The sequence below is a fragment of the Gallus gallus genome, chromosome 12 (assembly GCF_016699485.2).
Source record: "Gallus gallus isolate bGalGal1 chromosome 12, bGalGal1.mat.broiler.GRCg7b, whole genome shotgun sequence".
NCBI lineage: Eukaryota > Metazoa > Chordata > Aves > Galliformes > Phasianidae > Gallus > Gallus gallus.
The window spans coordinates 19673213-19695839 of NC_052543.1; the positions used below are offsets into that span (position 1 = coordinate 19673213).

A 22627-nucleotide genomic window follows, 5' to 3' on the forward strand; every position below is an offset into this window, starting at 1 on the left:
TGTAATCACCCATTATTTTGCTCATTAGGAACCCAATGCTAATAGTGTGGCGTGGAATACTCAGTGTGAGGATATGCTGTGCTTCTCTGGAGGGGGTTACCTCAATATCAAAGCTGGTAACTTCCCTGTCCATCAGCAAAAACTTCAAGGCTTTGTTGTGGGATACAATGGCTCCAAGATCTTCTGTCTTCATGTTTTTTCTATGTCAGCTGTTGAAGTTCCGCAGGTAATTCTTTAATCTCATTAAGTGTTTCTTTACATTTCTTAAACATGAATGCTTAAGATGTGAAGAAGCTCTTCTGAAATTTTCCAGTATTCTACTACCAAAACAATCGCCATTCTAAACCTTCTTTATCACTATTTAAGATACAATGCACAATCTATTTCATTTTTGTTTGGTATTAATGAATCTAATTTCCTTTTTGCTGTTGTTGGTTGTTGTTTCTACTTCACTTTTTCTGATTGCAAATGCACTTCTATCCATCTCAGCTTTTGCATTTATGATGTGTTACCTCTTCCTGTATTTGTGCTGTGGGCTCTCTGTGTACCTTTCCTCAGGTTCTCATTTGATGTTCCTATGTGTACGCCAAGCCCTGCTCTGTCTAGGTGTGTTTAGGCAATACTTAAGCTGTGCCTTTTAGTTTGACTGTACTGTGCATGTGCAGTTTTTATATTCAAAATTCAGAGATAGAAAATTGCCATCCACAAAATGCTGTACTACAGGAAACAGTGGAACAATACAAAGCAGTCCAAGAGACCAGCAAGAAAAAGGAAAAAAAAACCAGCTTCTGACATTTCTGCACAAACATGTGGCAGGATTTGAAATTCAGGACTGATGAAGGCAAAGGGCTGTATGTTGTTGTTAAAGTAATGGATGATGCCTCTGTTAGACCCATGTCTGTTCCTCAGAACTGTGCTGATCCCTTCACTGTGATCTGCACTGTCCAGCATGGTTGGTCGCTGCCAGATCTCCCAAGCCCAGTGTGCTGTTTCAATCTGTCTTTAGCATGCTGCAAGACACTAATATGCCTCGACACTGTTGTGCAGTGTTGCAGAGGCAGGTTATTCAAAACTGTACTTCGGTGGGAGAGAGTACCAAAAATGTACAACTTTCAGATAAGTTGATAAAAGTAGTAGAGGTCAATATGCATATTTTTGTGGCTGCAAACCCAGGATTAAGCAAGCAGCAATGCTCTCTGCTCACTGAATGGGTCTGAACTGTAGCTGCCGATCCCCGAGCCCTGTTCTGTCTGTGCCAGCCTGCAGCCATCAGTTTCCCTCCTGAATTCCCTGTTGGAGCAGGTCGGTACCGGTGGGCAGTGTCTCTGGGCTTCAGAGTGTCACTCTTGTTAGAACACCTTTGTCATGAGTTTGCTGCTTCCTCGTGGCACCTCTGCTGTTGTGTTGGAGTATGTCCAGGGATGCTTCATCCTGGACTGCTGCTGCAGCCTTTGGGAACAAACTATCCCCACCTTTACTGTGACTTCATCGATTGATTACGTTGTTTTTTTAAAAAAGCAACTCATCATACATTATATCTAGCATGTTCAGCGCTCAGAGGAATCAGAAGCAGTCATTAACTGCTTTCTAATATGCTAGGAGCTGAAGATTTCAAGATGGGTGAGTTTAGAATATAATTAACCAAACTGGTCTGAAGATGCAACGGTCATTGCCCCAGAATGTTGCTCTGTGTGTTGTACAGAAACATGTTTGCTCTCTGAGGAGCCTGTCCCGGTTGCAACTGGAATGTAATTTTTTCTCACTGTATCTAGAGAATTGCACTAATGTCACTCAGTATTGTGCTTTGTAACACATTTTCTGATGGAAATCCTCAGTCTGCGCCCATGTATCAATATCTGGAACGGAAAATGTTTAAGGAAGCGTATCAGATCGCGTGTCTGGGAGTGACTGATGCTGACTGGAGAGAACTGGCCATGGAAGCCTTGGAAGGGCTGGAGTTTGAAACGGCTAAAAAGGTGAAGCAGTTTGTAATTGCTGGGGTAGTGAGTGGTGTCTCTGAGTTACTCTCTTAGGTGTGTATGAAAATCTCGGTCAGTGATACACACAAGAAGGTCTTGAGATGACATTTTAAAACAGAAATCCAATTTATGTTTCTAGGTAAATGCTGTGTTCTAAATCAGAATGTTTAATGTGAGGAAAAGGTTTCTTTCATCTGCTGAAAAATGAGCAGGAGAACTTAAGGCAAGCGGGAGTTCTGAGCGGCGCTGCTCACCACCAGGTGGCAGCTAAGAATTTCTGAGCTGGATTTCCCCCTCCCTTTCCCTGGCACTATAAGTCTATATTCTTTGTTCCCCCCCCCCACTAAGCATTGAAGATAACCTTAGCTTAACTGTGTAGATTTCGTACGGATTGTTACCTATGCATTAGCTTTCTTTGAAGACATCAGTGATGACACGTTGTCTTTTCCATCACCTTCTGCCTGGAACCCCTTGTTTTTAAGAGCAATCTATAGGCGGCCATATACTGAAGAACGCATTTTTCTCTGGCTTCAGATACTTTCTCCATTTTCTTACAGCATCTTTTCTCAAATAAGAGAGGGCAAACGGAGTTCAATGTCATAAATATTGTATGAGAGACAAAACATTCTAAAAATAGGCAGGGAATGGCCTGTAATGATAGGCATCTTTTAATAACAAATTTTTTTAGGACGCGAAATGCCTTATTTTTCTTTTTACCAAAGTGGAGGCAAAGAAACTGGCAATAATTTCAGTTTCATAGATGATTTTATGCAAATAGGTGGTCTTAAAAAGAAGTTTTCAGTGCCTCCTTGGAATTTTAAAGCAGTGCCCTCTTAGAATTAGAGCGGATTAATATGAACAAAAGCAGCTTCTTGACATTAAAGGCTCTCACAGTTTCTAGTCCGATCTGGTGTAAGCAGAATATTCTATGCCCTCTTAAGCACAAATTTGGTTGGGAGTCTAAACCACGTGGTCTGAAGAGTTAAATTTCTATTTTTTGATGCCTGACAAGAATAAGTGCTAAGCTGCTGTAACTCACACGTGACTTTGCCGCTTGGGACTTTGGGCTGCACATTTATCTCCATTTGCCAAAGATATTACACCGTCTCACAGTATCATCTTCTCATTTGCTTTCTTCTCCCCGGGCTGCTTCTAGACTGAATTTTCAGAATGGTTTAGAAACTAGAATCACACACAGTCTGCTTCAGCAGCCCGCTCAGTTGTATGCTACGCCTTGTAACAGTCTCTTTAAATGTGTGTGTTGTCATGCCTCACACTGAATTAGAAAAGCTGTAAAATACCCAGAATGGCATTATGTGGCATTGTAAAAGGCATTTTGCTTTTCTTGGGGACTGGTGTGTGTACCTGCTGGTGCTCAGCACTGCTGCTTGGTTTTGGTGATCAGCCCTTTGGGTTGGACCTTTGTCTTGTTTATTGTAACACCCGAGGGGCCCCCGATGCAGTAAGAGCCCATCAGGTTAGGGGCTGCACCAACACAAAAAGCAGCAGATTTCTGTCTGTTCTACTTGTGCGAAGACAGCTTGATGTATGTGTTAACATGTTCTGTTGATTTCCTGGCTTTTCAATTTAGTTAATTCCTTTCCTTCTTTTTCTTTCCATAGGCATTTACCAGAATACGAGACCTTAGATATTTAGAGTTGATCAGCAGCATTGAGGTAAGAGAATATTAGGGGTAGTGTGAGAAGATACACTGTGCTGAGAGAAGTACTCTCTGTTCTGGAGAGATGTCTGTACTGCTGGGTGTGTGTTTGGAGTGAGAAGTCCCGGTGAGCAGGGAGCCTGAGCTCTGCTCACGTGGCTACTTACTGCAGAACGTGTAGATGTGGGGCAGTGCACGGTGGGAGAACTTAGAAACTTTCAGGAAAACTAGAAAAGCATTCAGTATTCAATTAATAATTGGTAGAATGCTACTATGCTAATGGAGCTTAGTACGGAATACTTCATAAACAGGAGTTAATTAAGCTCTTCCTTACCCCCTGGAGGTAGGTAATTACTATTATCTCCTCCTTGCAGAGCCAGAAACAGGCCCAGAGGAATAAAATGACAAGCTCAAGGTCTCATGACAAGTCTGTGACAACTGGAAATAGAATTTAGGATCCCTTACTTCTGTGCTCTGCTCTAATCGGGATTTCTCATTCTTTTCACACTTCTTGATAGAATTTCACTAGACAATAGCAATCTGCCATGAGCACATTAAAGGACGTGCCATCACTTCTTGTCCTTTTGCAAAGACCCCTTGATGATGCTTAGGTCGAAGATCTGCGTCGGGATGGCATAAGGAGAGTTCCTCTTTCTGTTGGTAATTAGATTTACACCTTCTCTGAAGGAATCCATTCCTTGCCTTACATTTTTGCAGGGCTGTCCTGGTCCTGTCAGAATGCCAGCCCTCTGCTGACTGCACGGAACTTCTCTTGTGGTCGAACATGGGACAAAGTTCTGTGTTAGGAATGCCCCTGGCTGCCCTTTTTTTCTTTTCTGGGAGTAGATAAATAGAGCATTCTTTCATCAGTAATAAAGCTCCTTTTCTACACATGCTTCTCCAGATCTGCATCCATTGAGAATATTGTGGAACTATCATGTTATAGTCTGTTTAATTAAAATTCTCCTTGTAGACTTGAAAATACTTCTTCTGAGGAGAGAGTTCTCCATCACTGCTTACTCTTGCTTGTCAGATATCGGATTCCCTTTCAAGCTTCTAAGGGTGAAACTAAATGGCAGTTCTGGTTGCATGGTGGCTTCCTCTTTGTGATGACACATTTCTTTTTAAGGGATGACAGTAGGAAACCTAACTGCCAGACCTCCGGACCTGACAAGATTCTGTGAACTCATTCAGAAATGGTGTAGCAATTGCTCTGATAATTATTTTAATGAAGTTTTTAAAGGGAACCTTTCAAGAGCAGCCCAGTCGTTAGGTGTGACCAGAAGCTGTGATGGCTGAATCTCCTTTGGTAGCAGAGATCTGAGTTTGTGTAGACATGGGATGCTTTTGCCCCTTAAGTGCAGTTTTCTTTGATTTTTAGTTCATAGCTATATATTTTCATATAGAATAGACTACTGAGAATAATCCAAAGCAGAACAGTAGTGCATTTCTACAACAGAGGGTAGAACAAACACACGTGTATATATAGCATTGCTCCCCTGTCTGATCAGTGCCAAGGGTTTCTGTGTGACACTGCTCTGTGCAGGTGCTGTGCTGTGACTGCTGCTCAGACCATGAGCTCCTGCATGTGGAGATGGTGGTGGTGGCACTAATTCTGATTCAGAGGCACATTAACATACTCTGTGAATGTGTTTGTTAGCAATGTGTTGCTAGCAATTATTTTCATGTTTGTTTTTCCCCCCACCCGCACATACTGTTAATTTAGCTAAATTGTGGGCTAGTGAGTTTCTGTAAGAGAAAATAGGGAACCTATCAGGAGCCTTTTTTTTATTTTAAATAACACAGCATAATGACAGTGTGTGTTCATTTCCCTGTATGAAATCGAGAGCAATGATTTTTCATCAGTTTGGTTTGTATTGTGACATTTAATTTTGCCCTTCCTAATTTTAATTAGAAGATTTAATCCTTTAATTATAAATTCACTAGAAATGTGGGAGAAGCATCATTACCATATCCTGCTGCAGGTTTTAGTGACAGCTTGAAATCCAGCTCCAGTGGCCGTTTCTTGCTGCTCATCTACAGTGTGTTCCCTCCTCCTTTTTTTTTTTGTAATCTCTTTTCTCCCCAGGAGCGGAAGAAGCACGGAGAGAACCTCAATGAGTTGTTCCTAGCAGATGTTTATGCCTACCAGGGAAAGTTCCACGAGGCAGCAAAGCTGTACAAGAAGAGCGGGCGTGAAAGCCTAGCTCTGGACATGTACTCTGATTTACGCATGTTTGACTATGCCAAGGTAATAGTTTGCACCTGAATATTATATGCAGAAATACTACTGCACCTGCAAGTGTTTTGAAAGCATGATCCTGTAAATGGACAGGATGAAAAGCTGATTTGGAATTCCAGCTTAATTGTCTGAAGTTCATTTGGCTCATCTGTGGGCAACACACAGACCTCTCCTGTCTGCATGCATTGGTAGCAGTTTTCTTCAGAGCCCGTTGCTGAGGTAGCAGGCTGTGTTTTGTACAGCTTGTGGCTTTTCAGTGCAATTTTTCTTAGACACCACCAGGGATGACTTTTTGATTGTGAATACAGTGTCATCCATAGTCATTTTTCTTTCTAAAAAGCTAGATTTTTGGTTTCCATGGCAGTTTCTTTTCCATCGTCTTACAGAAGAGTCCCTTTTTTTACCTCCTGAAGTGGAAGTGAATGCACCAGGTGTTGAATTCACCTCAGTATTATAACAAAAATATTTGCCTTTCATAATTTGAATTTAAACACATGTTTGAGTTCCGTGTTAATGTATTTTCCACAGCACCTTACGTATTAACCTGGCATATTAGAGAATTTGCTTCTAAAGATTCGGTCCATCTTGGCATTTTTCTGTTCTCACAAAGAAATAAATTGAATACTGTTTTAACATGTGATGCTTTTATATGGTGATAAGAGAGTGTCATTTGGCTTTCAGGTCTTCTACAGTGTTTTCTTGTGAGGATCCCTGAGGCAGCATACAGTGTTCAGTGCTCTTTGTCACTGTCAGACTGTGACACTTGTCACTCAGTGCTGTTGGCCAGTACAGGACAAGGACTTTACTATGACATGTGTATAAACTGTTCTAGCGTAGATTCCACGAATAGTGCTGCAGCAATCTTTTTCTTCCAGGAGTTTGATATGTAAATACTTTGGGATTTTGCTAATATGAGATTGTCCTTCACTGTTTTGAGCTGATGAGCCCTTGCTAGCTTCAGTGTTTTGGCTCCTCTTAAACATAAAGTAGTTCACAGATGAAATTTTTCCCAGAAGTCTTTGTAAGAATCTTTTAATTCTTGGCAGTAGTCATGTCTATCTTTAGTAGATAGCAAAAGGTCTTCTATCTCCTGTCCTTGAGAGTAACTCTGTGCAGAGGAAGTTGAAGGTTAATTAACAAGTGAAGGAAGCTTCTTGTGCAAGGAGTGCATGGTACGTGGAAGAACATGGGAACCTCCCATGCTTGCCAGGTATTTTTTCCTGGGAAAGATAAATGTGTGTGGAGTGGAGGGATGTGGGGGTCAGTGCTGCCAAAATTCTGCAAAGGAGCCCCTTCAGAATCTGATTTGTTGTGTCTGAGGTTGACCTTGATCAGTTCCACCTAGAGAGCCCAGACCAAAGGCAGAGGGCAGGAAGCCTTTTGGTGCATAGCTTGGTCATAGGCTCATTATCACAGCACCAGAAACTCAGAGGAAACCTCTTTAGACTCCACAAAGATGAACTTTTGATGTTGAACTTGGTTTTAGGACATAAGCTGGAAAACAGGCTTTGTCACAGATTGTTTGGCTTGATTCTTTGGCTTCAGCTTTTCGTATTCAAAGATGATCACCACATCTGTAGAGTTGTTCACCTGAATCACAGCCGTGCTGCAGGAGGTAACACTGGAAATCAGTCCTGCATGGAGATCGTTCAAGAACTGACATTTGGTTGTAGTTCTGTACCTGCTGACTGGCTGCACCTGGTGAATGATGTAGTGGTGAATGATGGCAGTGGAACTGTGCTGTTAGTGTGGTTTTTGAGATATTTAAAAAAATATATTTTCTTAAATCTCTATCAGAACAGAAACATGGAGGATAAGAGATTTTTCTTCTCACCTTTCCCTTCTGCCTCTGTTCTGATTTTTCAGTTGGGAACAAAGCTGTTTTAAAGGATGGTAGCCTGTTTCTTAACAGCCAAAACTGCCCTTAACTGATCCTCCAGTTTTGAAGTGCAGTCTTCTTTTTTTTTTTCATGGCATGGCATATGGGCAGGAGCTGAACTATTAGCAGTACTTCCAAAATAGTCTTCTTGACAGCATCCAGAGCCACGGTCTGCATCGCTCTGCAGAATTCCAAGCTCAGAGTCACTCTTTTGAGCAGCTGTCATTCCTCCTTGTAAAGTATCTTGTTTGATGGATTGTAATATAATTAACAAGGGTACTTGAAGAAAATGAGATTTCATCTGTTATTTATTTGTAGCTGGGTGGGCGTGCTGATGCTTATGTGGTTGGGTGGAGGTACTGTTCGTATCTAAGCACAGAGTAGGGTCATCTTTGAGAAGGAAACAAACAGCACCTTCTTGGTTTGAAAAAGACACTTAAATTGTTACATTACCAGCTTTTGAGAGCAGCACTGTTTTGTTTTAGAAAGGTGTGTACCTGGATGGCTTGCAGAAGTCATGACTGTACCTACTTAAACAGGACCTCCAGACAGATGCCACCCTGTCTGATTTACTGGAAGGCTGCTGATTACCTCGGAGCCATCTGTGCCATCCCTCTCCTGGCCTTTAAAGAATCTCCCACTTTTTTTTTTTTTTTTTAATTAACTACGAAGATGGGAAACTGCCATTGTTACCTACCCAACATTGGCCCCTGATGATCAGTCTCTGAAGGTGGCACTGGTTTCTGTTGCACTGTATGCACCATGTCTTTCCGTAGGAGGCATAATGATGTTCATCAGAAAAACCCTTATGTATTTTAGTATTTGAAATGTAATGGTGTTTGTGACCAGAAAATAACGCCAACGTTTTTGTATTGTGCTATTTCAGGATTTCCTCCGATCCGGAGACCCCAAAGACACAAAGATGCTAATAAAAAAACAAGCAGATTGGGCCAAGAATATCAATGAGCCAAAAGCAGCTGTGGAGATGTACCTTTCTGCTGGAGAGCACATGAAGGCCATAGAAATCAGTGGGGACCACGGCTGGGTTGATATGTGGGTTATAGCTTCATCTCAATATAATAGAATCTTGCAATTCAGTGTAATTGAATTCTGCATAACTCTCCAAGCAGACAAAACCCGTTTGATATACACCTTTGTTTATATCAAATAGAGTATAGGCTGTATTTGAAGCGCAGCTACAATTTAAAATGTTTTTAAAGTTGCATATGTTTAGAGTGCGGGGACATTACAATGGTAAGAAATATGAATGGGTTAATCTGTATTATGAGACTGTCTTCTGAAATATGCATGCCTTAAGGTTTTCACAGCAATCATCACAGCAGTGCTTGTGTGTGGTAGCCTATTTCTGTTGTTTTAAACTGCAAGAGATAACAAACTAGTGGGTAGGGAAGACAACTGGAGTGCGGGATTCCAGGAAGTAAATTCTTGGGCTGCTCTGGTCCTGGTCAAATTCTCCTTTATTTACAGCAGTTCCTGCCTTGGATCTTCTGCTGAGTTGAAATAAAAGCTTGGGCAGGTGACTCAGCATTCCCTTGCCTCTTTTTTCCTGGGTGGCAAGTGGAGTAATGTTTATTATGGCTCTTTTTTTAGGTCAGGGCTAGGGAAGCGTGTCCTGTGCAACTTAGTCATGTGGGATCCACTGCTTCTCTCTGTCTCCATGGCTGAGCACACCCACTGAAGATGGTTTGCTGCAGTATGGAATTGCACCCATCAGTAGGGATTGTAGAAACAGGTTTTGAGTTTGTAAAAGAAAAAAATTGATATTGAATGTTTGCTGACAACTGTTTCAGCAGCACATAGCGTGGTACTGCTACTATGGCATTAAAAAATCCCTGATTAAAAATGAGGTTATTACAACGTTAAGCAAAAGGTAAAGTGGTGAGGCTGAACCTGAAACACACGGCTTTTTTTACTGCATCTAGGTTAATAGAAATTGCTCGGAAGCTGGATAAAGCTGAGCGTGAGCCTCTGTCAAAATGTGCCTTCTATTTTAAGAAACTCGATAACCCCGGCTATGCAGCAGAAACCTACATGAAGGTTGGTGACCTGAAAGCGTTGGTCTCTCTCCACGTGGAGACGCACCACTGGGAAGAAGTAAGCACGCCTTCTGGTTCCCGTGTTTAAAGCTGCTGCCGTTGTCTCCGACTGCAGGAGAGGGCAATGAGCATTGCTTCACCCATTGCAGTGAAGGGAGAGGCAAGGAGGTGGCAGGCTTCTGGAGAGTGTGGTTCAGAGTGCAGAGTTCATTCTGTGTGCTTATTGTTTGCTTGTTTTCTCAGTTTAATGGGTGGTTTTGTTTTGTTTTGTTTTGTTTGTTTTGCTCAGTTGGTTTTCTTTTTCTCTTGTCAAGTGTTCTGGCTGAATGTTTCCTGGTCTTGCTTCCCAGTACCCTGCTTTGCCTACCTGTGGGTAGTTGCCCATTTCCTATGCAAATCCACAGAATGCTTCTCAACTATTAGAAGGAATGAATGGAAACTGTATTGAGGGAAGTTCTGTTTTGAACTGAAGTATTTTTCTGACTTGGACACAAGTGAGTGAGCATACCATAGGTGTAACTGACACCTGGTAATGTCTGCTCTGTTGGCGTGGACACCACTTTATGAACTGGATTTACTGCCGAGTGAAGTTTTGCAGACTTCTCTGGGATTTCCATGGAAGCACAAGCCCGTCACTGTCACACACCTCAGAGTTGGGGTCACCATTAATTCTGCTCTTATTTCTTCAAGTTAAGTTTTGATAGGCGTAGCTTCTTGAGGAAAGGTTTTCAAAGTGCTTCTAGAACTGACAATCCATTTGCCCCCTACACTGTATGGGTGCTTTAGAAAACTGTAGGCTTGGTCCGTTATTGACCAGTTAGTGAGTGCAGAAAGCAAATCTAAACTGCATTTAGAGCATTGCCTCAATCTCAGAATATGTGTTCAGTAAAAATGAAAACATTTTTGTCTTCTGCTGTGAGCTCTACCACTTTCTGTCCATATGCACACATTCAAGTTTCACTAGTCCGTAACCCACACAGTTACCATGCATAGCTTTCCTTTTGCTGTTGATTTTGTTTTAAAATACATTAATTTCATCCTGGAGAAAAGATGGATTACAATCTTTATTCTGTATATTTTTATTGTGAATTTACTCAGAGCTGAAGGATGGATCGTATGAAATGTTCTAAAGCCTTTAACTGTTTAAACCATTCTAAAACTGTATTCTAAGTGTTCTAAGAGTATTCCAGGTGTTCTAAAACTGACTTTTGTTACGTACCTCAGGCATTTGCTTTGAGTGAAAAGCATCCTGAATTCAAAGATGAGGTCTATGTCCCTTATGCTCAGTGGCTAGCGGAGAATGATAGATTTGAAGAAGCACAAAAAGGTAAGACTTTCTCATGGAGCACTCAGAATGTCCTCTGTACTTCTCCTATGCAGAATATGCTGTCTTTGCTCTGGAGAATTTCTTGTCTGTGGTTTCAAAAACAAGTGCAATCAATATCTTCACACCTGTCTTTAAAATGAAGTAGCTGGAGGTCTCCTCTTTTAAATGCAAAGTGTGACGGACCTATCAGAAATGGTGGCATCCAAATAGAGTTCCAGGTTTTCAGTGTCATTACACAATTGAGCATGACTTTTGGCTGTAAAGCTGAACTGTGTTTTGTTAATACTTTTATCCCAGTAAGATTCAAAATGTAGCAGGTACCTCACAAGCTGGAGTGGAAATAGCAGATTTTCCTTATATCTAGCTTACATTCACTTTGTACAGGTAACATTTTCATCTGTAAGAGTTTTCATGGATGTTGTTAGGCTTATAAAACTACTTAAAGAGAGCAGTCAAGCTTCTACCATGTGGACAGGCTTCAGAATTTTACTCATCAGCTGTGCCAGGGATAAGGAGAGGCTGAAGCAAGCTCCATGTGGAGCCGGCATGTTTTCAGTAGTTGCTTAACTCAGGTGCAGCTCCATGTGACTTTTGCATCTGCTGTTTCCAGAGCCAGCTGGGATCTAAGGGTGTAACTGCATTTGCTTACAAGGCCAAGCTAGCGAAGTGCCAGCCGTGAGCTGTCTCCATGCAAAACTAGGCTGTGTGTCTCGGCACTAAACCTTTGAGCAGCTGAGTGGTTTGCACATACAGATCTGTGAATGTACGTGTGTTGTTCCCAGCTTGTTCCACAGAGCTCTGTGCTGTTGTGTCTTGGCTGATACAAATTCCACAAAATTGGGTGAGCAGGAGAGCTCAGTGTGGGTGTGTGAGAACGTGGTTTTAGTGGAGCTGCCTTAAGTCAGGAGGCAATTGTCTTATCTCTATTTTATTCCTTTATTGTCCTGTATGAAGATAGTGTTTGCCAAATGTATTTATACCAAGTGAGAAGTTAGAATCTAACTTTATACTGGCTTCTGAGGTTCACCGAAAGAGAAGCTGTTAATGAGTGCTAGAAGGATATAATAAATAGTATCATCTTTTAAAACATTCAGTGTTACTGACTAGAACTAATTTTAACTTATTGTAGTTTTAAATGCAGGTGTGATCTGCAGTATTTAGAGATTGCAACTGCTTGTATGCAGATCTAATGATTGTTGTGCTTTTGCTCTTTTCTGTATTGAAAAAGAACAACAAAAACACCAGAGGTGTACAAGGTATAGCAGCTCGAGAGCCCCCAGGACAGTGCAAAAGCCACAAAACACCTACAGCTGCATCTCGTGTTCCATTAGCGTTGCTGCTTTCAAGTAGAAAAATACCAGTGTATAATCCCCTTCATCCTGCCCTGAATAGATGATTTGATATTGGCTGAATAGACCGCTCTTAATTTAAAAACATTAATTTCAGCTAATTGATATAATCACACTGTAAAATCCTCTTTGTTTTGTCTTTGTAGCATTCCACAAGGCTGGCAGGCAGAGAGAAGCTGTGAGAGTGCTGGAGCAGCTAACACACAATGCTGTGGTTGAAAGCCGATTTAACGACGCAGCCTATTATTATTGGATGCTTTCCATGCAGTGTTTAGATATTGCCCAAGGTAAGTAACTGAAAGGCTTATATTTTTACCTTCTTGTGCATGTAGACAGACAATTGCTGAATTGTGATAGCATTGCTGCAGCTCCTTCACTGTTTTTTTTCTTTTCTACTCAGCATAGTTTTGGCTTGTGCTATTTTTGTAGTCTCCTGGTTTTCCCATGCTCTTATGTAAAACAGATGAGCAAAACAACAACATCAGCATGTGTAGGCCTTGTTTTGAAATCTGGCTGGAGTCAAAACAGTGCATCCTGGGAGTCTGTATCGTTGTGTGGCTTCCCTCAACACGCTGCAGCTAGAGAAGTGATTGGAGGGTCCAAGGGTAGTAACTGCAGGGTGGTTCTGGAGCATAAGATCTGCCTAGTATTTGAATGTAGGTAGGGGAGGTACTTTACAAATTGTGTATGCCAACAAATACAGAACTGTTCATGAGCTATCATCTTGTCTCCAGAGTGTATTTCTCTGGGAGAGAGGTAGAGCTAGTGCTCAGGAGAACTAATTTGGTAATGAATACAAAGGTTGATAGCACTGTGTTTTGCTCAGTGCTGTAAGTGCTTTTTTATTAGTTCACCTGAGAGTGCTGATATGTTGCCTCTGAGGCATTGTGTGGAGATGCAAACTGCTCCAGTTTCTTTAGTAGTGTATTTAATATCCATGAAACATTTCAAAACTCATTTCATTTGTAAATTCTGAAGGTATGAATGAGCTTTCCAGTGATGCATGGCTGCTCTTTTCTCCCTTTACCTAACCTGTAGCCTCTAGCTATGTTGAAGCCATCACCACTTTTTCAGCATGCTTTTCTTGAAGTGGAAACTTGCTCCCAAAAATAGCAAGTCTCTATAACCTGTGTTTTGTATAGGTAGATGGGACACACTTGGACTGGTGTGTACTTCTTTTGGGAGTAACATAATACGTTGCTTTCTTCACACTGACTCTCAAAGGTTTACCTGGGGGGCTTATACTAATGCCTTTTCCTCCCACAGAGAATGAAGAACAGAAGACTGAAATGCTGCAGAAGTTTCATCACTTCCAGCAATTGGCAGAAGTTTACCATGTCTATCACTATATTCAAAGATACACTGTAAGATATTTACTTTAGAAGTTTTGTATGTATGATTCCTGAATGTTTTACTTTCAGAAGTCCAGAGATAAGCAAGCATATAATGACTTCACACAATTAAATAGAGTGTAGATTAGTGGTACTGCATAGCAACATTTTGTACTGTACAAGAACTTGTCATAGTTCTTAAAAAGTGCAGTGCCATTTTAGCAGATGTGTGTTTGTCTCAGTGTGTGCGTAGAGAATATGATCGTGGCTGACTCTCCACCCCCAGTACTTGCTTTGCTGGCTGTGGTTTGGTTCCAGCACCTTGGATCTCAAGTTCTTTGCAGGCTGCAGTGGGTTCTTCCTTTTAATCGGGTTTATAAAAGCAGGTTTATACAGAAGGCACCTTCATTTAGAGATTCTCACAGCATGCTACCTCTTATCAGTGGTGATATATGTAAACTACTCCAAAAGACATGCAGTGTTGAGTGGGGAGCTCCTGCTGCTCCCAGCAATTATAGTAATGTTCCTACCACTGTTGGTGAAAATATCTTTTGTGGAGCATATGAGAACCCTCTGATCCATGCCCTCGCCCAAAAGTGCAGCCAAAGTCTCTGCTAGTGAGACTATCTCAGACCTCTCAGTAGTGGAGGCTGCACACTGTTCATGCCTTGCTTTTATATAGTCTGGCAAGGATTCTATTTTAGCTGTGTGGATCCCTTTCTGTCTTTTTCTGCACATAATAGGCATGAACTTTGGTGTTAAACATGTGAAATCCGCTTGGTATGTTCTGTCAGCATCTCTTCGCAACTGCATGAAGGAAGGACGATGCTTGGGATGCCTGGTGTTGTGATGTGTTGTGATATGAATTGTCTTAGAAACGTCTCTATTTTTAATTCCACAGGAGGAGCCTTTCAGTTTCCACTTGCCTGAAACACTCTTCAATATTTCCAGGTTTCTGCTTCACAGCTTAACAAAGGAGACTCCCTTGGGGATCTCCAAAGTGTATCCTTCCAACACTGCACAGAATCTAGAGGCTGAGGTACACTAAAAGAGTAATTGATGTTGAGCCACAGTGCAGAGATCTACTTTAGTGTATGTTCAGTTTCAGCTGTGGGTTATAGCTAATGGAAATCGACTTGTGCCCCTAAGGAAATAATCAGCACCTTCAAACCATTGTTTTTGACTGCACTACCTTCTTTTTTTTCTTTACAGTCTTGGAGAGCTGTACAAACCAACTAACGTGTAATTCTCAGCCACCCACCCAGCGTGATGTGTGACTTTGTCAGGGAGTGTTAGTCATCCCAACGGGATGCTGGCTCTGAATCTTGACAGAGTTGTTGCAAGGATCCTGAGCTGAGACGGGAGCGAGGGGAAAAAAACAGGCACTTTTGCTCCATCTGGGGCTGTTAGAGCTGTGCAGTGTCTCTCAACCTAACGTTTGTACAACTCTGTGAGTGCATGTTGCATCTTTTTGAAGTAGGGTCATTGAATCCTTAGAGTTGGAAGGGATCTCTGCAGGCCATCTAGTCCGGCTTGTAATGAACAGGAGCACCGCAGCTAGATCAGGTTACCTCGTACAAGGCCTGTGTGAACGCTGCAGAAATGCATCTGTCCAGAAAAGACAACAGAAAGGGTCACCAACTGCCAAAGAGAAGGCAGTTTTGCTTCTGTCATGGCTCTGGATGGGATGTTTGCTTTCCTATTAGTAACTTCCTCACTTACATATTCTTTCAAAATGTCTTTCGTACCATGTCTTGTTGTGGCTGTGATTCGTAGCTTTCTGAACAGCAGTTACTGTTACATGCTACTGAAGGAGTTGGCCCTTGGTCAGTGACACAGAGCTGCTGCTGCGTTCTCCTCAGGAGACTGTGTGTGTTTAGCAGCTGACAGTGCATTGATGGTGTTCCAGTAAGGCTTTTGGCTTTGTTGTTGTTGTTTTTTTTTGTCTGGGCAAAATCCATTCAACCTAAAACAAACTTCAGTGTGGAGGTCAGAATATTTAACCAAGTAGTATTAATGTAGTGTCAGTTCCTTACTTTATTTGCAATCACCCCCAGACATTTTGATAGGCCTTTCACATTTGCTTGTTTAAAAGGAATTTTGTATATGCATTTACTTTGCTAAGGGCAGTTTAAAGTACCAGTGTGGAATATGCTTCTTTGCACATCTTCTATGGTAAGAATAAACATTGCTTTTTTCCTAAATATGTATTTTTATTCCTTAATTTAATTACAGTAATACATTATTTGCCCTGGCAAAACAGAGTAAAGCTCTGGGTGCATATAAACTGGCACGTCATGCTTACGACAAGTTACAGGGACTGCAGATCCCAGCTAGGTTCCAGAAATCCGTAGAGCTGGGCAGCCTGACAATCCGATCCAAGCCATTCCATGACAGCGAAGTAAGTAGTTGCATGCTAATCATTAATGTTCAAGTCTAATTCAAGAATCTGAGTTGTCATATACACAAAGTCTGAAACATATTATGCGTAGGCCTGTGTTGGAATTACATTTCTGCTGGAAACAGTCCTTTTATTGTTATCCTTCAGGGCAGGCTTCCTTTTGTTCCCAAGAACAAACTTAAAACCAGTTCTTTCTCTATGGGCAGCTTCTCTCCCCCCTCTCCTCTCTTTTATCTACCTTCCTCTCTGCCTATTAATTCTGTCAAGCCTTTTTCTGCATGGTCTTTGTGTCTTTCTGCAGCTGGAGGTCACTTTCATTTGTTCCAACTCCTAGCACTCCTTCCCTCCTCCCCCTATCCCTTGGGTGACCTTCCTTCCTCAAGTCTTATTTTATCACCTTTTCTTCTTTAACTGAAGTCTGAATTTCTGCAGTGCTCTATGAAGCCACGTCTCGTGGAGTACTCACTAAAAATAAGTTTGTATTGTGCAAGTGAACGTGTACCTGGCCAACTGAAATAATAGAAACAGAGTCTTAAGAATGGCCTAAAATAACGGTGCTCTTGAAAATAAGAGAGATGAATTGATTGGAGAACTTGAATTTGACCGAATCTGTGAAGGAAAAAAAAAATTGCTTTAGTAACCTTCTCTTCAACTTCTTTTAGCACTGTGTGTTTGATACAAAATTCTGCTCCTTACCACAAAGACAAGGGGAAATTTCATTGTTGGAGTGGCAAAGACAGCTATTTCTAATGTGAAAGCATTTTCAGATGTTAAAGCATGCGATTTCACAGCAATGTTTCTTCAGCTTAGGGGCTGTTGTAAAATCAGTGGTGTAAACCTAAGGAACTCCTGTTTAGTTGAAACCAAGAGTACTGACTGTGCTGACCTGTTTGCAATCACCGTGCTATGTGTGTGTCTTTGCAGGAGCTTGTGCCCTTGTGCTATAGGTGCTCTACCAACAACCCTTTGCTAAATAACTTAGGGAATGTCTGCATTAACTGCAGGCAGCCTTTCGTCTTCTCCGCTTCTTCCTATGGTGCGTTGGAGTATCACATTTTGTTGTACTTTTCAAGTAGGTACACGTTAAAGTGAACAGGGTCAGTTTGTACTTGATTTGTTCCCCATGCAGTGCTGTTTGGACAAACAAAGCTTCCCTTTGAATGCTGTTAGATTGGGCTGAGTGACTGCTTCTTGTCCCAGGGATAGCTGGATTTCACTGCACGATAGCAGCAGCAAAGCATTGCTGTGTTCTGGAAACCTGAATGTATGAAGTGTTTAGAGCCAGTGCCATCCTTTGAGAGTGTGTGGGGGGGTTGGTTTTGTTTTTTTCATCATGAGAACATGTGGGGGGAAAACACCATTACAGAAGGTGAAGGATGTTAATTTTCCTTAAAGGGCACAGTGTTTTCTAGAATGCTGTTCTGTTATTGTGCCCATCCAATGCTCCCTGTGTTCACACCCTTTAGAAGTACTGCATCTGGTCGAGTTCTATTTGGAAGAAGGCATCACGGATGAAGAAGCTGTATCTCTCATTGATCTCGAAGCTCCAAGATTGAATAAAAGTGGGAATAAATGGCAAGAGATGATGGGTGATGGTATCCTGCTGATGGAAAACTGCTTCCAGCCCCTTTCTCAGGAAAAAACAACAATTGTTGTTGTTTTTTGTTTTGTTTTTATTTTTTCTGGAGTGGGGGTGTGCTTTTTTTTTAGTCATATGACAAAAAGGATATGTTGTGTTTCCTTTTTACGTTGGTGTAACAACCGGAGTGGTCTCTTAACCTAATATTTTCGTAAAGCCTGTTCATCACAGGCACACTTGTAATCACGTGGAATCGATCTTTTTAGCAGTGCAATGCCACGCTGTACCTGTTCTGTTGTAACTGCTTTCTGTGGAGAGCGGGGAGAATCTGAAGTGTGTTACTTCCTTCCAGTAACAGCTTGCTTCAGAGGCTGCTTTCTCCTTCACAAGAGAAACCAGCATGGACTTCCTTCATAACCATGTTTTGTAATGTTTCAGCACGCAGAGCCCCCAGTTGCTGTGGGGGCTGTATAGCACCAGGTGCAGAGCAGTGCACAAGAAAACACAGTCTCTAAAACGACTTGAAATGTAACTTAAAGAGGTTGCTTTGTGTGCTTCTTGCAATGTCAGAAGCAGACAGAGAGGAGATAAAGCAGAGCTGATGTCATATTTGGTTATAGTCAATTTTGCTGTTCTACAGCAGTTGCAGTGATAACATTCTGTAGCTACTGTAATCAGAGCAAGCCCTCCTGCAGTATGTTCTGTAACAGTTTGGGTAGTGTAGCAGTTTGGGAATACTTTGACCCTCTGAAGCAACAAGGGTACCAGTCCTGCTGGAATGATGTCCTATTTATTCTGTGAGATAGAGCTCACAGCTGATCTTAGAGGAACTGTGGTTCTTCCTTAAGAAATACACCTAGATGCACAGAGTCTGAGGCTTAATGACAGTGCAGTTATTACTGAAGACGATGATCCCTTTACTGCAAAACTGAGCTTTGAGGTAAGAGCTGTACCTGCATCTTGCAGTCATGTATTTCTTGCTACCAGTAGGAATCTGGAAGGAATTTTGCCTTAATGCATGCTGCTCTTCTCCTGTGAATGTGTGATGTAGACTCCCACAAGAGAAATACAAAGCAAGGCTCCAGGAGAGGGCCAGAACATGAGAGGGAAAGGGATTTATGAGATGATAACTCCTGTCTTAAAATAAATAAATAAAAACACAATGATTCCTCTGCTGGGAAATGCCCTGAGAGACAGTCACATACAAAGATCTTAAAGTAAGTGTTTCTGCAGTTTGGTTTTATCACTGTGCAGTATCTTCCCTGGCCCTTTCTGTGTCAGGCAGTATAGCCACGAGACAGTCATTCCTATGAGGTTTTAGTACTTGCCTCTGGGCACATGTGTTATTTGCAGGGAGCTGTGTTAATGTGTAAGAGAAATTCATGGAGAAGAAGTTAGAGATGCAGCTGGATGCTGCTCTCACTGAAGCTCAGGCCAGTTCTGTTTTAGCTTATTCCACTGAGTTGTTCTTTGCATTTCACAGGATCTTACTAATCCTCACAGGACTTTGCAGTTGGTAACGGTAATTCTTTCTAAACCTTCTTACCTGCAGCAAGGCAGCTCAGAGTTTGTTCCTGTGATTGTGAATCGTGCCGTTCTGCAGTCAATGAGTCGGAGGGACGTCCTCATTAAACGCTGGCCCAAGCCACTGCGATGGCAGTACTACCGTTCCCTGCTGCCCGATGCCTCCATTACCATGTGCCCATCGTGCTTTCAGGTACTCTTCACTGAGAGGATTGAAAAACCCCAAAGCCCACTGCACCTGAGAAATCAGCTGAAAATTGAAATAATTGAGATGCCATACTTTGAAATATATTTAGTAAGTTAGCGAGCGATGTAGAGACAGAAGGCAATGGAAAACAAAATAAGCAATGTGACGCTCAGAGAAATGGCTGCACTCCTTAAACCTTGAGGTAGCTGAGTTTGGGAAGAAAGGGTTGAGAAGCTGCGCTGGCAGTCTGAGCTCCTTGGGCAAACCTCAGCTGAACAGCAAATGGTGATTTGTGTTCACGCCTTTTGCTCTGCCTCTCTGACATTCCATCTGGTCTAGCAGGGAGTCACCCAGTAAGCTCGGTTGGCTTTTGGTTCGGTCCCTCCAGTAATTCTTCCCCTCTCAAGAATGGCTTCCTGAAATACAGGAGTTCAGTCTCATTTGGTAACATGCTCTCCAATTTTCATCCTTCCCTCTGCAAAAGTAGTTGATTGGTTCGTGCATCTTCAAGTCCACTGGCAGTGGTCTGTGCAATATTTGCTTCTGTATTCTGGACTATAGCTCTGACAAGCAGCTGGAAGCAAGAAAGCCAGTTCTTGTGTAATAGCAGCTTTAGAGGGTGTCAGGAAACCCCCTTGAAATTCCATTTTCTTTGAGCTAGTCAGAGGCTAACTTGTCCCTCAATCTGTTTCTAATTCACAGATGTTTCACACAGAAGACTATGAGCTTCTTGTACTGCAGCATAACTGCTGTCCGTTCTGCCGAAGGAGAATAGATGAGTCAAACCAATGAAGAAAAATGATCTTATACCTCATCTGAGAGCCTTCCCTATTGACTTGGCAAGGCATCTCTTGCATTCTTAGGTTTCCTAACAACTTAGTTGCCATCTTGTTCTATTTTGGACACGAGTGAAACTGAGTTGAAGGAAATGTAACTTTTTTTTTTTAATTGGAAATGTCTGTTTTGGTGAATGTCCTCTGTATTTCCAGATAAACAGCTGAAGTGCCACAGATTTCTACAGGAAAGTTTCCAGGGTCAAATTAACCCACGGAATTGTTTTTATTCCAATTTGAGTTAGAACTCAAAAATTTGTCCTTAATATGTACCTGTTATTGACAGAACTTCAAGTAAACGGCACTATTTTCAGTACTGTTTGTCTCAGAATTTCCTTTTAACCTGTGCAGAACTCGTGCTTGTTAAAATTTCTCATCGGCATTTTCCCAGTGTTTCTTTGCCCCAGAACCATGGGAAGCAAAGTAAGGAGGTGGGAGGAGGTGGACCTACCTGCCAATTTTTTTTTTACTGTTGCCAACCAAGTGCTGAGGTTGAGGGGATTTTAATGACCTGGCTGTTCAACCAAAAGTAGTTGTTCCATCCCAGGCAGCAGATAAACCCCATGCAGTTGTTCGCTCACTTCCCACCCACCTTGTTAGAACAGGAGAGAACCAAAAGAGCCAAAGTGGAAAAGCTTTGAGTCAACATAAAGGTAGTTTCATAAGCAAAGCTGTGTTTGCAAGCAAAGCAATGACATTTATTCATTACTTCCCCATGGCGGGCAGATGTCCAGCCGCTTCCTGGAAAGCAGGGCCTCAGTCTGAGTCATGGTTACACGAGAAGATGAGCACGATGTCATTGGGCACGGAACACCCCTCGGGTCAGCAGTCCTGGCTGCGTGCCCTCCCAGCTCCTCGTCCACCTCTGGCCTATTGCTGGGCAGCAAAGTAGGGACCAACAAAAACCCTCAACTCTATCAGCAGTGCTCAACAATACTAAAGCACTGATGTTTTATCAGGACTGTTTTTAGTTGCAAATCCAAAACACAGCACCACATGGGCTGCTCTGAAGAACGTTAACTCTATACTAGCCAGGCTGAGTACACAGAAGTACTCCTGTATAATTGAATCTCTTGAGAGTGTTCACTGAGTTGTCTGCAAGAGCTTGAGAATTTGTGTGGGCAACCAGCTGGGCTGGGTTTGAACGGGGAAGTGATAGGTTTCTTGACTTTCATCCACTTTAAATTGTGCCCTTCTCAGTGTAAGTTTTGTTGTTAAGACATCCTCTCTGCCATAAGCCTCCCTTTGCTTTGATTGGGAAATTATGTTTTACTTTATTGTATTAAACTATTGGCTGAGATTGGCAGCTGCTGGTAAAACAGCTACCCTGTGAACAGCAGCACTTTGCATGAGATATCAGCATGTGTTCGAGTTCCTCTGCAAAGTGATGCTTTGAAATCTGCGCCCCTGTGAGGCCCCACCTGCAGTGCTGTGCTAAGCTCTGGGGCCTCCAATGTCAGGACACAGAGCTGTTGGGGCGGGGCCAGAGGAGCCGCGAAGAGGCTCAGGGGATGGAGCACCTCTGCTATGGAGCCAGGCTGAGATGGAGCTGTCAGGTCTGGAGGAGACTCTGGCCTCCCAGTACCTAAAGGAGACCTACAGGAGAGCCGGGGAGGGGCTCTGTCAGGGAGCGTAGTGATAGGACAAAGGGTAAAGGCTTTAAGCTAAAAGACGGTGGTCTTAGATTAGCTTCTGGGAAGGCAATTTTTATTGCTGGCACCATGAGGTCCTGGCAGTGCTGCCCGTCCCTGGAGGTGCCCGAGGCCATGGATGGGCCCTGGGCAGCCTGAGCTGGGGGGGGCTGGGGGCTGTGAGGTCCCTTCCGACCCAACCATGCTGTGATTCCATCCAATGGCACTGCAGTGTTTTTGAGTCCCTCAACTGTTCCTGACCAAATTTGCTTAATTTACCACTTTAAAAACGTTCTGTTCTAATTAGCACTTGTCTGCTTTCTGACTCATATATCACTGTTTGCAATAAAGACGTTGCGACTGACATTGATAAACAATGCTGTTTGATATGTGAGCCAGAATGGAATTCAGCTCGTTCCCCCAGAAATGAGCTGGCTTTGCAGCAGGAATGAAAAATGATAAAAATAACCAGACAAGGTTTGTAATTACACAGACGGAGCGGATCAGATGAGGAAGCTTCACTTATTTATTTATTTCTTTTAATTTTTTTTGGTGAATATGGTCTGAGCTTGAGAAGGGTGCCGGGCTCTTCCAGGCAAAGCTGTGTTCCACACATCTCGTGCATTGGAAAGACGTGCCTGCTCCAGG

At 42.4% G+C, this 22627-nt stretch overlaps 1 protein-coding gene across 2 annotated transcripts in view; it reads left to right on the forward strand.

Annotated features, from left to right (window-relative positions):
• Positions 1–20664, forward strand: part of IFT122 (intraflagellar transport 122) — a 30772-nt gene extending 10108 nt beyond the window's left edge. For both annotated transcript variants that reach the window (XM_015293170.4, XM_015293171.4), the window contains 16 exons: positions 29–226; positions 1836–1976; positions 3602–3655; positions 5729–5890; positions 8647–8813; positions 9704–9875; positions 11042–11144; positions 12640–12780; positions 13760–13857; positions 14726–14826; positions 16060–16225; positions 17150–17261; positions 17692–17820; positions 18665–18744; positions 19357–19521; positions 20218–20664. In XM_015293170.4, coding sequence (XP_015148656.1) covers positions 29–226; positions 1836–1976; positions 3602–3655; positions 5729–5890; positions 8647–8813; positions 9704–9875; positions 11042–11144; positions 12640–12780; positions 13760–13857; positions 14726–14826; positions 16060–16225; positions 17150–17261; positions 17692–17820; positions 18665–18744; positions 19357–19521; positions 20218–20307 — 2079 coding nt within the window. In that variant the 3' untranslated portion in view covers positions 20308–20664. The remainder of the gene's footprint in view (positions 1–28; positions 227–1835; positions 1977–3601; positions 3656–5728; positions 5891–8646; positions 8814–9703; positions 9876–11041; positions 11145–12639; positions 12781–13759; positions 13858–14725; positions 14827–16059; positions 16226–17149; positions 17262–17691; positions 17821–18664; positions 18745–19356; positions 19522–20217) is intronic.
• Positions 20665–22627: the final 1963 nt, after the last annotated feature.